The following is a 16,624-nucleotide window of genomic DNA, read 5'->3' on the forward strand; positions in this document are numbered from 1 at the left end:
ATCTTAAAGAAGAGGATATTGAGTCAGAGAGGATGGCATGTGCTCCAAGTCACAAGGCTAGGAAGCTCTGAGGCTGGGATTCAAACGCTGGCAGTCTGTTGCAAAGACTACACCCATTCATTCAACCAGTATTTCTTATGCACCTACTACTGGTCTCTGCCTTCATGAAAAGTGCATTTTAATTGAGAGGAACAGAAAAACAGGTAAGTAAAATCATAGATGTTGATGGATCTTAAACAGAAAAAGGAGACACGTTAAGTAAGAAGAGAGGTTTCGGGTACTCGGCGTCCTTATGCAGAGAGAACCTAAGTATTACAAAATGAATTATTTCTATGCTTCCAATAAAATCCAAAGGACAAATGTGTTTACAAATATTGGGTATAATTTGAGGTGCATTATTTCTATTAAACCCATTTAATATTAGGTTTTAAAGTAGCTTTTTTCCATCCATAACCTGGTGTTTTCTTTGAAATCATATCCCTCCATATTTAATATAAATAAGAATTGGATATCTAAGCAACATGCTGGGGGAACTAATTGAAGAAACCATAATTTTCATAATTTTCAGTTTAAGCACCCTGGTGAGAAACACCTATCAGGTGTATAACAAAAAGCGGTCCTAGGAGATTTATAATACTATTACATTTTTCTTCTTATTCCTGTGTCTAGCCCATCATATTGGAATTATTTTGCATTTAGTCCTGGAGAGATGGGTTCTAGTTAAAAAAAGAACAAAATCACTGAACAAATTAAACTTCACGCTGATTTCAAAGTCCCCCAACCATCTACAAATTGTACATAAAACACTTTTGGCTTCCACACCCTCTCTGGAGTGAGAAAGACTCCTGTTAGTTTACACCTCACTCAGAGGATGCATACCTCCTAGTGTTGCTACAGAATACTGAGCACAGCAGGCTTCAGGTGGTACAACGACAGAAGCAGGGAAGACAGAAAAAGTCCAACAATAAAATGTTCCCCATCATTAAAATAGCAGTAGAGTGGTGCTCTGTGTGTGTGTGTGTGTGTGTGTGTGTGTGTGTGTGTGTGTGTTCAAATGCTTTTGTAATAATTTCAGTAACTTTGCCCTGGTATTTGCTTATATGTTTGTGTGCATGCAGTGTACGTAAAGTCAGATGTTATATGTACACACACACAGGCAAATACCGGTACTGTTATTAAAATTCTTACAAAAGAATCTAAATTTCTCTGTCCCTAGAGGTAGCAAGAGAATGCCACGTGCCCTTCAAAGGCGGGCTGAAAAGAACAAATTTATCAGACCTTCTCACTATATAAGACATTATCTACCTGACCACACTAGTACAAGAAAAATAATAGTAAACTTCACCCTCCCATGTTTAAAATTCTCCTTATTTTTTAAAAATCTCAATCAGTATTAACATAATGTAGTTATTCTTTGGAACACCAAAAGGCTGCTCTTGTTATTTGGATGACATGGTATAATGGGTAAACAGAGAAAGGGGGGGAGGCTGGATAGTCAAATAACTTTGAGAAACCAATTTTTTAAAGTGAAACAGATGTCTTTATTGCATGATGCCTTGGAGATCAATACACAAGTGTACACTGCAATCACCACAGGGAATATGACTTTCATTATTTCCCAACACTTTTGACCACAGAAGACTTTGTCTTGGATCACTGGAGAGCACACTTTAGGAATCACTGCTTTGAAATAATAATAAATATAAAATAACCAGTATAGCAATAAATACAAAGTGCTGAAATAACACAGGCTTGAGAACTGAAGAGAGCTATACATAAAAGAAACCTAAACCTGAATTATCTTATAAAAGTATAATAACAGTAAATGTCCTGCAATAAATGTCACACTGACAATATAAATATAAGGTTAATTTGGAAATAACTAAACTTCCATCAAAATGTTTATCTACCCTTTAATAGTGTTCTTTTACCAGGTCACTTGATTTGAAGATATCTGGACTCTGTTGTTACTATTTTAAACCACTCTTTCTCTTTAAATTAGTGTATGACTTCTGAAGGGGAGGGGGCTGAAGAATAACACTGTCCATTTTAAAAACATTCCATTATATTTATTGCTCTTTTTTGCCCCTCTGTGATACTTAGTTCTTCATCTGATTTTATTCTAGCATCCCATCTTGGGGCAACAGATATCCCATAACTCAGAAAAGAACAAAAAATAATGTGGACAACAGTTGGACTACACTGTAAGATTGACAAGAATAGAAGAAAAATTCTTTCCAGATAAAACTCTTGCCCTGAAGTATGATGATTGATATACTTTGTGATTTTTAAGGAAATTACTGTAGCTACAAGCATTATTCTTATTCATACAACTTCACTTTTTCAAATACACTGTTTTCTGCAGTAATTTCCCACCTCAACTAAATTCCAGGGGATTAAGTGGTGGGTGGAGAGAGGAAAAAGGTATTTCCTTCTATCAAATGTAACTATGTTGCTTTCTCATTCCATCACGTTCCTGTGTAATAAAAGAAGAATCTAGGGTGGTCACTTGGAGTACCTGATTAACAACTTTCCTTGAAACTACTCATTAGGTGTAGAATTCATTCCCCTTAAAGAGAGGGAAAGAAAACCACACCAATTCAGAGAGGGAGCTCATCTTTTAGAAAACCACTCCAGATTTAAGTTGCCTTAGGGTATTTTCAGGTTCTATACATTCTATTCTCCTCAAAAGGTCAGGGAAATTAATTGTTCAGGATGCACAATGCATTTACTAGGGACAATTACAGAAAATGATGGCCCCAGCTTTCAAACCTGTTACCACCAAAAAATGATCACACAAATGTGAACATAAAAACCATAATCGACCACTCCATAATTTTCCCTTGATTTGCCTTGTTTGATCTTTATTTAATTCATTTCTCCATACTACCATTAGTGTTGTTTAAGGAGCAGGTGATGATTGACACTCCTTCAATTGTATACCACTTACCTCATACTGAAGGATCATCAAATATCAGGATAACCATTTAATAATGCATCACCATCAAATCTCCATTAATTTCTTTTTAACTTAATTAAGCCTTCAAACAACTAATGTTAAGTAGCAAAGCTATGCAAAATCTAGGCAGTCTATATGTAGAAAAAAACTGCCTTTATTTTTAAATTGCTAAAAGGAGAGAGAACGATCTCAAAATCACTTATACACAACCTAATTGTCTAATTCCTGGTTTATTACCATGAATAATTCCACAATTATAATTCCTGCAAGCTCTGTGAAGAGCTCCCTATACATTTTTGGAAAAGGGTAAAACAATTCTCCATTCCTAAATGATGTCTGCAGATCCCCTAGGGACCAGAAGTCCTCTGCCAAGTTCTCATGATATGATGGCAAACACATCAGGTGTGGTCCCTCTCTTATCTGACATAAAACACACTTTTATAAGCGAACAAACTCATCCTCAAAAAGAGATCAAGTACCTTTGCTCTGTATCTGTAGCTGGTGATCAACAGACCAATTGTAAGTAGGATGTCTTCTGACTCTGACCCGGTGTTCTTTTCACACCACAAAGAATTTCATTCCAAATTCAAGCTATCGTTTGGGTACTTTTCAGGCATAATTTCCATCAAGCATTCAGTCAGAAAGTATTGATTAACCAGCCTGTGCTAGGCTAGATACTATATGTAAAACACAAATGTTAAGACATTGCACAGTTAATACATTATGATTAGAGAGTAATAAGTAACAGCATATTATCTGAGGCAGAAAATAATAGTTGTTTTATAATAAAAATGAAAAATAAAAGTATAAAATGCGTATTTACTATTACTGTGCATCATGCATCATACTAAGCATTGTTTATTTAGTAGATAAATTTATCCATACAGCACTTTCATGAGGTAAATTCTATCATCATCCTTGTTTCTCACAAAGGGAAGGTGAAGCATGGGCTGGTAATGGAGTGACATTCCCAAGGGCCACACAAAAAGGGATTTCTAACAGTGGGCACTCGTGACTGCCACATTATAATGAAGGATAATTTGGAGGTAACTGAAGAATTGCAAGAGATTGGAGAGAGGAGGTGAGGCCTATCTGAGGAGGGTCAACTATGCTACTATAAACTGGAGGCAAGAAAGGAGTCCAGAAGTACACTGAGAATCTCTAGGTAGTGACAGGAAAATCTCCCTGCCTGGGATATAGTATTTATGCTGTGATAGCAAGGATGAAGCTACCTGACTTTCAAGACCTCTGTAGGGTAAAAGAGTTCTACGCCAGAGGAAAGTGCATTTTAACTGATCTATTCACTGCAGAGCAGGATGCAGACTTTCACTAGGTATCTCTCAATCTCCTTACATGCAGTGGCTTGAAATATAATAACTATCAAATAAACTAGTTGCAGCAGGATTGTTTGTATTTAGAATGGTTCTTCTTATTTTTTAAGATGCAAACCTAAAATAAATCCTGGAATCTTTCTTTTTAGTTTCTAGTCAGAGATTCCAAATAACTAACGTATAAAGTTTAACATTGGAGTTTCTTATTGTAAGAGCCACACATTTACCTATGTTAAGTGAAATTTCCTATAATTTCCCTAAATATGTGTTCCTTGAGCATTTTGAAGCTTCACAAAATTTTCCTGTTTCTCTCTCTTAGAAACCCCCACATCCAACACATAAATACACAAACACGCACACACACACACACCTGATCAGCTAAATATTTGTTGGCATAATGAATTAAATCATTGAGAATATACTAGCTATCCCGTTTATGTTATCTGGATTAGTTTATGTTTACCAGATTTTGTTACTACCTTTTCTCTCTTTCTCTTCCACACTTTTTAACTTCTGAGCATTTTGTGTCTTGCAACTACCTCAATCAAGACGTATCCTTCTGAAAAGCAGATACAATTTAAAGCAATATTCCTACTTGTGGGTTTTTGTTACTAGGCTCTGGGAGGAAAAGCAGCTTTGGGAAGAAAAAGATCAAGGTGGGTTAAAAAAATGAGGACCGTTTTGGAGAAAAGCTGAAACTTGATAGAAGTAAGGAGAGCACATAATATTGTACAAAGTGCTTATATAATGCTCAGCAGTATTTTGTGAATGAGAATATAATTCTTAGTTCAAAGCAGGACTTTCTATTAAGAGATTTTAATAACATTCAATCCTCCTTGTGCTTTTTTACCATGAATAATACAGAAAGCAGGTTTTATCCTGAGGCATTTGAACCTAAAGGGATAAACATTTTTAGTTTCCATATGAATAAAACCAGTGTACTTAGAAAAACTACACTATAACATCATGCTTATTTCTGAAAAAATTAAGAAAGTTTAACAGCAAATAATTTAGTGATTTTTTTAAGTTCGATACATTTGAATTTGAAGTTGCAGTCCAGATAAAATGAGGGTAGTAATACTGTAATAAATTCTAATAATAATCTTAGAAAAATACTGTGTTGAGTATGTAGCTTTTTTAGGTAACTGGTTTATAAAAGATCAAGAATAAATTAAGGCATTTGACAACATCTCATCTTTTAGTAATTGGCAAAGTGAATCTGAATTTCCATATTAATGGTATCATTCTCCCTGTTGTCTAAATAAAAACCTTTCATATGATAGTAACTATCTCCAGTTAAACAATGACAATGATAATATAATAATTTACTTTTTTCCCATAGAATTTGTTTGATTATCTGTTTTGACCTTGATTCTTAAAACAATGTAATTACAGTGGTAGTTAAAAAGATATAAAATGTGTAGAGTTAGAATTTTAAATGCACCAAAACTTAAAATAAACTAATCGGCAAATTCAAATGTTTTACAGTAGAAAGTTTAGAATGTAAATTAAATAACATTTAAATGTTAAATGTTTACACACAAATAAAGTGTTTAATTAGGATGTATTTTTAATATATTAGTCCAGAAACTTTTAAATAAGCACACCAGATTTAAAATGTAATTTCAGTTCATATTTTAGGAAAAAGGGTCAAGGTTAAACTGTTTATCTTCCTTAAAAAGTTTATAATGTCTTTTGTGCCTCTACTTACAAAAAGAAATCTCAATGAAACCTGGATATTAAAACCTCCCAGGAAACCAACAATAAAAGCTGCTAAGAATTTCACAAGTTTTTTTTCCCTTAGGTGTTAATTAAATGATCATTTAACACCGAAATGTAAACACAACATTTTCATCTCCTGACAGCACAGCCTATTATAAGTCCAGGGTAATAAAAGTCTTGGTGTTAATGCTCTGAACCAAGTTCCCACAACACTCTAAGATGCCTTGTCGTGTCTAAGGTTAAGCATCTAGACACAAAACAAAGCTTGTGCCTACTCGACTTCCAGTCCAATTTTCCCATCGCCCAGTGACCTAGGTAACACTTTGAGCAATAAAGAATAAATTTAATTTCTCCAGCATTTTGTGAGGATTAGGAACAATTGTTGGCTTGCAATGACTTTTTATCCTTGGATTCTTTTTCCTCCAGAGCATTCCTCCGGTCCTAAAAGAGAATTCTGATGGTTTAAGACATAGAACAAACAGAACTTTAAATTAGGCTTTTTTCAATCAATTGGAACTGTTGGAGGGGAAGCAATCAACCTTTCTCTCTGCTGTTCTCAGCTATTCACATACTTCAAGCTTTAATCTTTCACTAGTAGGAGAAACCTATCGTGATGGGGCAAAGCTATCTTTTCTCATTCTGTTTCCAGACTTATTTATTTCTCTTTTCTTCAAGTTTTTTTTTTTAAACACTTAAATCAAGTTGCCATACTTAGCTGTACACGTTCATTTGGGGGACATTTTGAGAGGCACAGATGTTCTCTGAATAACATTTCACACTGCCATGGTGTGCCCTAGACCTCGGTGTTTGCCATCGGCAGCCCTTTTACTTTTCATTGCTTCCTTCTCTAGAATTTAGTTCTGTTTTAAACTCCTGCCCAGAGTTTCTTATATCACAATTTATCAAATTTTTAAAGTGACCCCTCTATGAAGAATTTAGTGATAGCAAATAACTTAGTTGTTGGTAAAAGTAATGAAGAGAATATATAACACATCCATTTGACTGCAAAGCTTATTTACTTATCAAAACTATGGGCATTATGACAAAAACAAAACGTAAATAACTTGAGAGTCAAACCTATTTCATTATCAAATATGGTTTAAATCCAAAGTGTTAGCTGAATGCTTTGCAATTTGCACTGCATTTTCACATAATGTTTAGTCTAAAATTACATTTAAAAATCACATACACAGTTTATGTAAAGCTGACAGAATGTTCCATAAATTAAATCATATTTGTATACCACCAAGTCAATGGATTAATTGTATTGTTTCAAAAACTGAAATTTTTATTAGTGGTGAAAATGATCTTTAGCTATGTATGTAAATCTGAATAATGTCCAGAATAGTTAACCTATATTTCAAGTTTATTCAGCATTTTCTAACTCTTTTATATTTTTCCTTCATTTTGTTACTCAAGACAATACATCATTAAAACAACAATCTAAATATGTGGACTAACATAGTTTCTGAGTCCTAGTCTGTGTTTCTATACCTAATTCACTTTGTACAGGAATATTAAAACCATATGAATCATCAATTGGGAGAAGGTAACAGACCTCATGAAGACCATTCCTGCCTTAATGCACCCAGGGTGGCCAAGTTAGGAGAAACAAAATGGTGCAAATGCACATTTTATCTTAATTTGTAGTGTTAAAAAAAATAATGTGGCTATGCCTATGTATGTATGACAATGAGAGGGAGGTGAAGTGGACCCAGGAGATTGGCTGACTGTGGACAAGCTGCATGGATGTTTGTGTGACTATTATTTTCACCTCACTTTGCAATGAGAGGATAATCATCATACAAATATTCTATCATGCTTGAAAACTGACAATGTTGTTTTGAATACAGAATCTATATTATGACTTGAAATATCAGGAGATAAGTATGATCATTCCCATCTTACAGATAACATAACTTGACTCTAGAGGTGTCGACTGATTTCCAAAGACCAGAGGGTCACTAAAATCTGAGTAGGCGTTTATACACAAGTATGCCATGTCCCACTGTTATGATAGATATCTTGATTTCATTGTCTTTAAACGTAATGAAAATACATTAAAATCAGCTCAATAGAATGAAAACCCTATGGACACTTGTTCCTAGAATTCATATTCATGTATAATTCAGTCCCAAATTGTAATCTTGAGTTTAGTGGCAATTTTATGATTGAATATTAAAATAGTCCCTGGTGATGTATATCCAATATCTTTGACATGAAAACCATATATTTCAATTAATGTTTCAGAAAACAGTCACACTCAGTGAATTTGCTATACTTTAACTGACATATTACAGATCAGATGTTAGCAATGGCTGAGGTCTAGAAATATCATGTAATATGTGAGGTCACATATTATGCCAGTTTTTCTCATCAGCATCTCTCCTAGGATTCTCCATGGGTACTTAGTGGTGAAGATAGGAACATTTACCATTTGAAGAAGTACACTGGAGTGGGAAAGACCTTCTTGCCCTTGACTTTTCCTATGCCATGAACTATGCTCTAGATTTCACAATCAGAGTCTACTCTGTGGGTTGGCAAATTGTGTTGATTTCTGACTTTTCCAGCAAGTATTCTAACTCGTGATCCCTCTGAAGTAAAACCTATCAACACGAAACCTGGCAAAAATCTCAAATACAATCTTAATCTTCACTGGATGTGTAACTTCCCAATCATAAGATTGAATGTTGATTAAAAAACAAAAGCAAAAGTACATTCTATTCAAAGGTTTGCCTTATTTTTCATGTCAAATGCTAATGGCCACTCTCAAATGTGTTCAGATACCTGTACATCAAATCCTTTGTCTATTTACTTAGAAAAAAACCTTTGCTTACATAATAGTAATCTCTTTAAATTAAATATACCTAGCATATTTCTACTTTTTAAGTGGCAAGAACAGAGTCCTGTGAGCCCAATAAGAAGTAATTTATAAGTTATTTAATAAATAATAAGGGACTTGATGTTGTAATTACTGACAGTAGTTTTCTGACTTTTACCTCTCGGTTCCTTGCTTTCCAAGATAAAGAGTCAATCTGTTTCCCTTAATAAAATATCAGTATTATCCATACAAATAGTGTATCCATGCACCAAATGATAACACAGACACATGGCCTCTGAAGAACTTTTATCGTCTGTATATGAAGCTCTTAGGAAGTGTCAGTGATGGAGAGCAGCGGCAGCTATCACGGCATCAGATGAGTAATGATGCCAATCTGGTTGGACAACGGTAACCGTAGCAACTGTAACCTGCAATTACTGTGCGAGCACTGTGGGATTTATTGTGGCAGGGGCCACACAGGCCACGAGGAAAAGGGAGAAGGAACCTATGGCACCTGACACCTCTAGGAGCCCACACTTTAATCAGAACTGGCAGAAATTAATTCAAGAGGAATTTTGACAGAGGCTCCACTGTTGTACTCTGCTTTTATCCTTGAACACAAGAATCCTATGAGACTAAATTGACATCAGAGAACCAGGGGGTTAGTTATTTGTAAGTCCAATATTATATTAAATTAAGGTATATTTTGCTTAGGTGAAAAATGGATTATTTTGATTTTGCTGTGTCTACAATAATCCTTCAATGTTTAGAAAACCTAAGGGGACTAAACATTTAATTAGCCAAGTTATCCTTTAAATTTAATTTGGTTCTCCATTATTCATAATGCCTTCCCAGTGTTACTATTTACTCATTCAAGTTACAAATCTTGAACCCAACAGAGATTTAATTCAATACATCAAACACTTACGGAGAGCTTTCTAAAGGTCAAGTCTTATACTAGACCCTAGGGATATTTTTTAAAAAGTTTCCATAATACATGCACACCAGCATTTATATTCATAATCATAGAAAAAGAAAGCTAAGTTAATAATAATTGACAAGCATGCCAGTGGTTATAACTGGATGGGGGGATAATGAATAATATCTACTCCCTCTTTCCTGTGTTTCTGAATTGTCTAAACCTTTTTAATATGAGCATGTTACTCTTAAAACATTAAAAATCTAAAACAAAAAAACTAAGACTCTTTCTATGGAACAAAGAGAAAGGGAAATAAAGACAGCTTGACTGTATATTCGTTATGCTTCACAAATTCATTTTTACCTTAATAAAACAAAAATCAAGTTTTCCTCTAACAAAGTGTCAATGATCATCATCAAAAACAATTTTGAGAATTTGAGATCTTATCTGACAGCAAATGAATTGTGTCCTGTCCAATCAAATTAGGTGGTCAGAATCTATTTGTCTCAGGTAAGTAGTCAGCAGGCCATAAAAAGAGTCCTTTGCTTTAAAACTTACTATTTGTAACGTTAGGTAATTTAGTGACTACAAAGCTCGCTGGGGAATAATAAATGCCACTTGTGAACCAGAAATAAAAAGGTTTTATTCAAAGAAGTTAAGGAAATGAATCCCTGGGACCAAGTATTTATTTTTGTTTGTTAGTTTTGTTTTGTTTCAGAAGACACAAGTGAAAAATGAGTTTTTTCTATATGCTTTGGATACTTAGAAGTCTGGGTAAATATAATACTACTCAAAGAAATAAACTGAAAACCACAAAACAAATATTTAAAGCCAAAAGCTCAACCACACTCCTACTAATGTGATTCCTGTCGAATGAGCCCAGATTAGTACTTGCAAACTGAAGTTGAAAAGTGTGAATCACTCACTGGTAAATCACTAACTACTAAGGTTACACTTATCAGGACGATTGGTATATGCTACTCATATACACAACTGATACTCATAAATTTCAATCAATCATAATCGACTATTTTAAAAGTCACTGAAATCTCTCAGTTAACCAACTCGATTGCTCTGAAAATAATTTTCTCCACATTTAAATTGACAATCAAAATGCAACTGTGGTTTTAGAGGAGGAGCACAGGGGAGAATGAGGTATCCACATAAGCTGAAAGAGAACTATGTGCTGTCTTTTTTAACCTCAAGCCTACGGTCCTTTACTTACATTTTCCATCTGTCAACAAGTGCTTGTAATTTTATTACACTGTCCTGTAGTTTATGCAGAGTTGGTATTATTTTACAGAGTTCTCTTAATGGACTGGATATATGGTAATGCTATTTAAACTTGTCTCCTGCTCCAACAAACACAGCTGCAAGTGTACTACTATTTCTGAGCAAACATCTTGACCTGAACATGTAGTGCTCTCTCAACCCGCACAAAGAGAAATTGGAGCAGACAGCAAAGGAAAAGAATATTTGGCCGCTAGTAGCAATCAACCATGTCAAATCATAATTCATATACAGTGTACCCTCTTTTTCTTTTATATTGCATTTAGAGTCCAAAAAAAAGCATGTGTGCTTCTTCACCTGGCATCTCATTTTCAGCCGAGTCAAATGGTGATTATTAACTACAAAAACCCAAAGAAAATCTGCATAACGTCCAGTACACCCAACAAGCTTTAATCTAAGCAAGCAATGATGAAAAATCAACCACCAATGTATGCACTATATATTAAACTAGAAAAATTTTCCTTAGTTATGTATCAGGATAAAAATGTATTGAATAAGGGTAAAAATATTTTAAAAACTAATGCATTAGAAAAAGAAATAGAGATACTAGTTAGCATTATGAAGCAATTTTTAAAGAGAAAACAAAGTCTAAGTTGTTTCTTTTATGAATTCTAGATGTCTATAGCTATGCTAAATTGTACAGAAGGGCAACTATGACATATAATATGTATATTAAAACACATTTTCTCTGTTCCAACATATTCTTCCTATTATTTGTCAAAAATTGTGTACCCTGTGTTCGGTCATTTATTCTTCTTGTGAAAGGAAGATTCATTTTGAAATGGACATTTTAAAAGACTTTTCTTTTAGATTTATGCACATTTTTCCATCTGTTGGAACATTTGTTTCGGGTGAGCTCCTAGGCACCTGTGTCACGTGAAGAAAATTTGAACTTGCATCCTTCCTGTTGGAAGTATTAGCCAGGCAGTGAGCTTCACAAGCTTTTGTTCATTTATTCTTTAAAGACTCTTAATGGTGGTGGTTTAATTTAATTAATGCTCACCATCATAAAAAAGTGGTCACATGTAGCTTATAACTTATCCTCTCAAGAGGAATATCATTGTTAACAATCCACTGAATGTAACTCAGGTGGGACAATAGTGTCTCAACTCAAAATAAGATTCCTGACACGAGGACACAGAAAAATATACCACCACCATATCTCTAGGTATACAGTGCCCAAGTCAGGTGCAGAAACCCATTTGACATTAAACAGTAAGCCATCAGGAACTTCAGAAAAGTCAGGAACTTCGAAGCATTCAAGTCCCTCTTGCAAGTAACAATACTTCAGCTTTCATTTCTACCCACCTGAAACCTTTGAGGCAAACAGACACTTTGTAATTCTGAACACATTTTCTTGCTGCACATTTTCTTGCTGCCTGGTTTCCCATTTTTAACATGTTTTTAATTAAATAAACTGTTTCCTTATAGGTTTATGGATTCTGTTTTGTTAATTCACTTCTTAAATATTTCAAGTGTCCTTCTGAACAACTTCATGAACTTATAAAATCATAACAAATCATAAGAGAAAAATCCCTTGGTCCACTATGTAATACTGTCAAAGAGGGCAAAATGTTCAACAAAAAGAAAATTATTTGCTGATAGGGGATTCTGAACTGGATTACACCACCTGAAGCCTCCCAAGAAAAAGAATCCCAGTACTTCACTGAAAATCACACATTCTTGTTTCTCAGACACAGTGTTGATGTGGCTTCCTACACTTCCCCTCTTCAGCTTAAAGTTTTTCTGTTTAAATAGCAGTCATTCCATTTAAATTATATTTTCACAGCTACATAGAAAATGGACACTTCCCTAGACTGGCGTGGATTGCTTTTATATGCACACTACTGGCAAAGTAGTACTTTGAGAGGCTTCACTGACCACTAGCCTTGAAGTCAATTCTTCAAGGTCCACACAGTCACCAAATATTAAAGCAGAAAGTAGAATGACTAAACCTTCCCTGTGCCCTTTCTTAGAAACAGCACAAATATTTAAATGTATCAATTTATATGCACACATATAATCTTTATAACAGTCTATATCCGATTTCCATGGTAAAACCAACCCCTAGAGAATTCTTGTTAAAAAAGGCAGTCTCCAGGTTTCTGTGTTTGATTTTTTTAATGTACTTAAAGTGAGCCAATTAACCACCAGGGAACACACAGAAGAGCAGAAATCCTGCTAGTTGACTTTGGCTACCCCTAGAGAAGCAGTATCAGGAAAAGTCAGGCTCTAGAGAGATCTGCTGTGTTTGCTGAGTGCACTTTGGCCCACTGACACAGTTCCCTCTACAGTGAGCTAAGGTATCAGTAGGATCTAACACTGTAGCTAGGATCTACAGCGAGGAGAGGACAGTCTTCCTACTTCTGACAACAGCAATAACAATATTGAACTGGTAGGCTACAAAGCCTTGACTACAAAGTCAAGTTCAGAAAAAAAGCTATCTACTTACTTTCCCTACAAATGGCAATATGGAGGACTTACCCAACATCCTGGTGGGGACCAGGTTGAGCAATTTGTTCTCTATACCCCAACAGTGTTTTTCCAATATCCATGAACATCAATGATCATTGCTATTGATTTGCCCAACACTTTGGAGCTTATCTCCCATATGCACAAAACCATTCATGCGACTGAAAATCTAATTTTTAAAGCTTTCAAACTTGTGTTTTCACTATTACCAATTAGGTCTGCAAACAAGCATCCCAGGGAGGAAAGACTAATTCTGCCTAAAACTCACATTCTGTTCCTTCCAAAGAACTGCTTCATTAACAGACTATGACATATTTGATATGAAACCCTTTGCAATCATTTTTGTGGCAGAGTTTGGAATTCTGGCTCTACAAGGAATATTTAAGAGGAAATTTACAAGCCCTCTTTAAATACCTTATAATAATCTTTCCAGACTAATAAACACTACTCGAGTACAGAAACAATATCCAAAAAAGCTGACATTAAGAACCCTAGCTTTAAAAAAAACACTGCCAACTTTCTCTGAAGAGGAACTACAGTGGCAATTTTTCCCTTCAGAACTCAGTTTCCACAAAGAAGGCAAAGCAACATCACATGACAGAAAAAGAATAATACAATTACAGTAACACATATACTGCTAAATCCTAACCAAATAAAACACCTAGAAGCACTGGAAAACCAATCATAAATTTCCATAAGAGAAAAAAAAAGAAACAAAGGCAAACTTTCAATCCATTAATCTATTGGTGAATCGATTCCAGGAAAGCACAAGGAAACAGAACCAAAAATACATTTAATAAAACACAAGGTACTACCCAAAGCAACAATAACTAATTCTGTCTACTTACAGCCTGTAAAGCTTCGAAGTCCCAAGAAACAGCAACTCAGGAAACAGCTGAAGGTGATTTCTGTTTAAACGCCTTAGGAGAAAAACAAAAACAAAGCATATGTTATGCAAAAAATATCCAACAAAGACTCAGTAGTGATTTGGTAGTGTCATGCCTCATCCTGTTCTCAGGAAAGAAATGACATTCAAGAGAATTCAGGCATTGCAAATCAAAAGCTGGTTACACCTTTTGTTACATGACTCTTTAAAGCAATTTTCCATTATGCTTACTCAGATGATTATGGGGGCTTAAACTCGAAAACTCACATCCCGTGCAACATCAGTCAGCCAGAATATACACAATGAAAAAGGATTTCTTGAGCAAGACTCTGGTGTCTAGATTAGGTGAATTCAATAGAGAGCAGAAATGCCACAGTAAATGGTACCCTGAAATAATTCTTAACACATAAAATTTCAGCCAAGGCATTGTGAGAAGATGGCAATTTCAATTTTGTTAGCTTTTCATTTAGTTACGGAAAAATAGTGTGAGAAAATGCTGGTGTGATTTGTCCCTATAGACAAAATCAGAAGAAAACCTCAAAGTTCAGACTTCAACACACAATTCTTGACCCTTAACTCAAAGGAAGCCTGAGTTATAACTAATAGTGGCTATAATTCATAGTTCTAAGTAATTGTTTAAGTAATGTCTTTTTAAATGTTTGACTGATATTGGAATGTTTCAAATGTTTTGGAAAAGAATTTAATTGCCCCTCTAACTCAATTTAAGCCCTAATGCCATATAACTAAGTTATTTTGGACTGTGTACACTTGCTAAAGGGTGGATAAACTCTGGTCCTGATGTACTAATATCCCAATCCCACTTATTCAAAGTAAACAGCTTAACATTTCAGTGAAAATAAATGTCTATCTCTCTCCATCCCCAAATTTAAATAAAATGATGATAAACTGATGCAAAATGTATATTTAAATGATTTATAAGCTTCTGTAGCTCTACAGGAGTATAAGGAGGTACTGAAAACTAATATTACACTGAATAAACTGGAGATATTTAAAGTCATAATGATACATCTTAAGAGGACAAGAAAAGAAGGCATATCAATCTTGACATAGTTAAAGTCATCAGTGGAAGAAGAATTACACTTATTTGGTCTAGAGGCCAAAATGGCACTAGTGATTATGACTCTTAAGAAAGTGGATCATAGGGAAGACCTTTGTAAGAATTGGAGATACTAGGCAATGGAATAATCTGCCTTGAGGAACTCCCGACTCCTTATTCTGCTATATATACAAGCAGAGTCTATGCATTTTTTTTCCCCTTGCAAAGGCTATAATAAAAAGAATTCCTACAGTGGCTGAAAAGTTATACCAGGTAAACCTCAGAATATCCTCCAACTCTAAAATGTCCTGAGACAGTGATGGTAACCATAACTTTTGTTACTTAAACTCATTATCATAAAGAAGTTGGTCATCTACAGAAACATTCTCAGCACTTAATAAAATGTATACTCATAAAAAAAGTATGCCAAGATAGTCAGGGGGAAATAGTAAATTAGAGGAGAAATGGTGAGCTTACTTCTCACTTCCACTAATTTTTATGAATAAAGTACTTAACAAGGCTAAATTTAAAGTGAAACCAAAAGCTTTTACTCATTTTTCTTTGTTGGGCATGATACTGAGGGAAGTATTACACAATTGGGATAAAATATACCTCACAACCTTGTTATATTTTTCTTTCAAAAAATAGATTACAAATACTCACAACAGCGGTAATGAGCATTTTTCTAGGGAAGCAAGCAGTCTTGCAAAGCCCCTCATTATTCAAAAAGCCAGTCCAGTCCAACCATCGTAATCCCATACAAGCCATCAAGCAAACAAGCATCAGCCATGATTCTGCAGCCACAACCAGGATGGTCCTTGAGTCCCCAGTCCCTGCAAAAGGCAGCTTTCTCTTTTCTCCAAATAATTCTTTCTTAAGTGCTCAGTGAAACTTCCCTGATTTTCCTACCAGAGTTAGTTCTTTCCTTGGCTGTGTCTCCATCTCCTCATGGCATGTGATAGAGACCCTCATATCGCATTGTATTTATTCAGGTACTGGTCTGTTTCCCAACAGGTTGAAAGCTCTTTGGGTATAAAGATCTTTCCTTTCCTTTCCTTTCCTCTCTGGCACTTGGTAGGTTCTCAGGATATGCCAAATAAGAACATACAGTTATTTTTTTGTGTTTTGGAAGAATCAGCAGTCCCTAGCATGTGCACTCTATTATCT

General features: G+C 34.9%; 1 protein-coding gene across 3 annotated transcripts in view; it reads right to left on the reverse strand.

Moving 5' to 3' along the window:
• SLIT2 (slit guidance ligand 2) overlaps positions 1–16,624 on the reverse strand; it is a 361,018-nt gene that overhangs the window by 331,860 nt on the left and 12,534 nt on the right. For all 3 annotated transcript variants that reach the window (XM_073237782.1, XM_073237781.1, XM_073237780.1), the window contains one exon: positions 14,363–14,434. In XM_073237782.1, coding sequence (XP_073093883.1) covers positions 14,363–14,434 — 72 coding nt within the window. The remainder of the gene's footprint in view (positions 1–14,362; positions 14,435–16,624) is intronic.

This window comes from Manis javanica, chromosome 5 (assembly GCF_040802235.1).
Source record: "Manis javanica isolate MJ-LG chromosome 5, MJ_LKY, whole genome shotgun sequence".
NCBI lineage: Eukaryota > Metazoa > Chordata > Mammalia > Pholidota > Manidae > Manis > Manis javanica.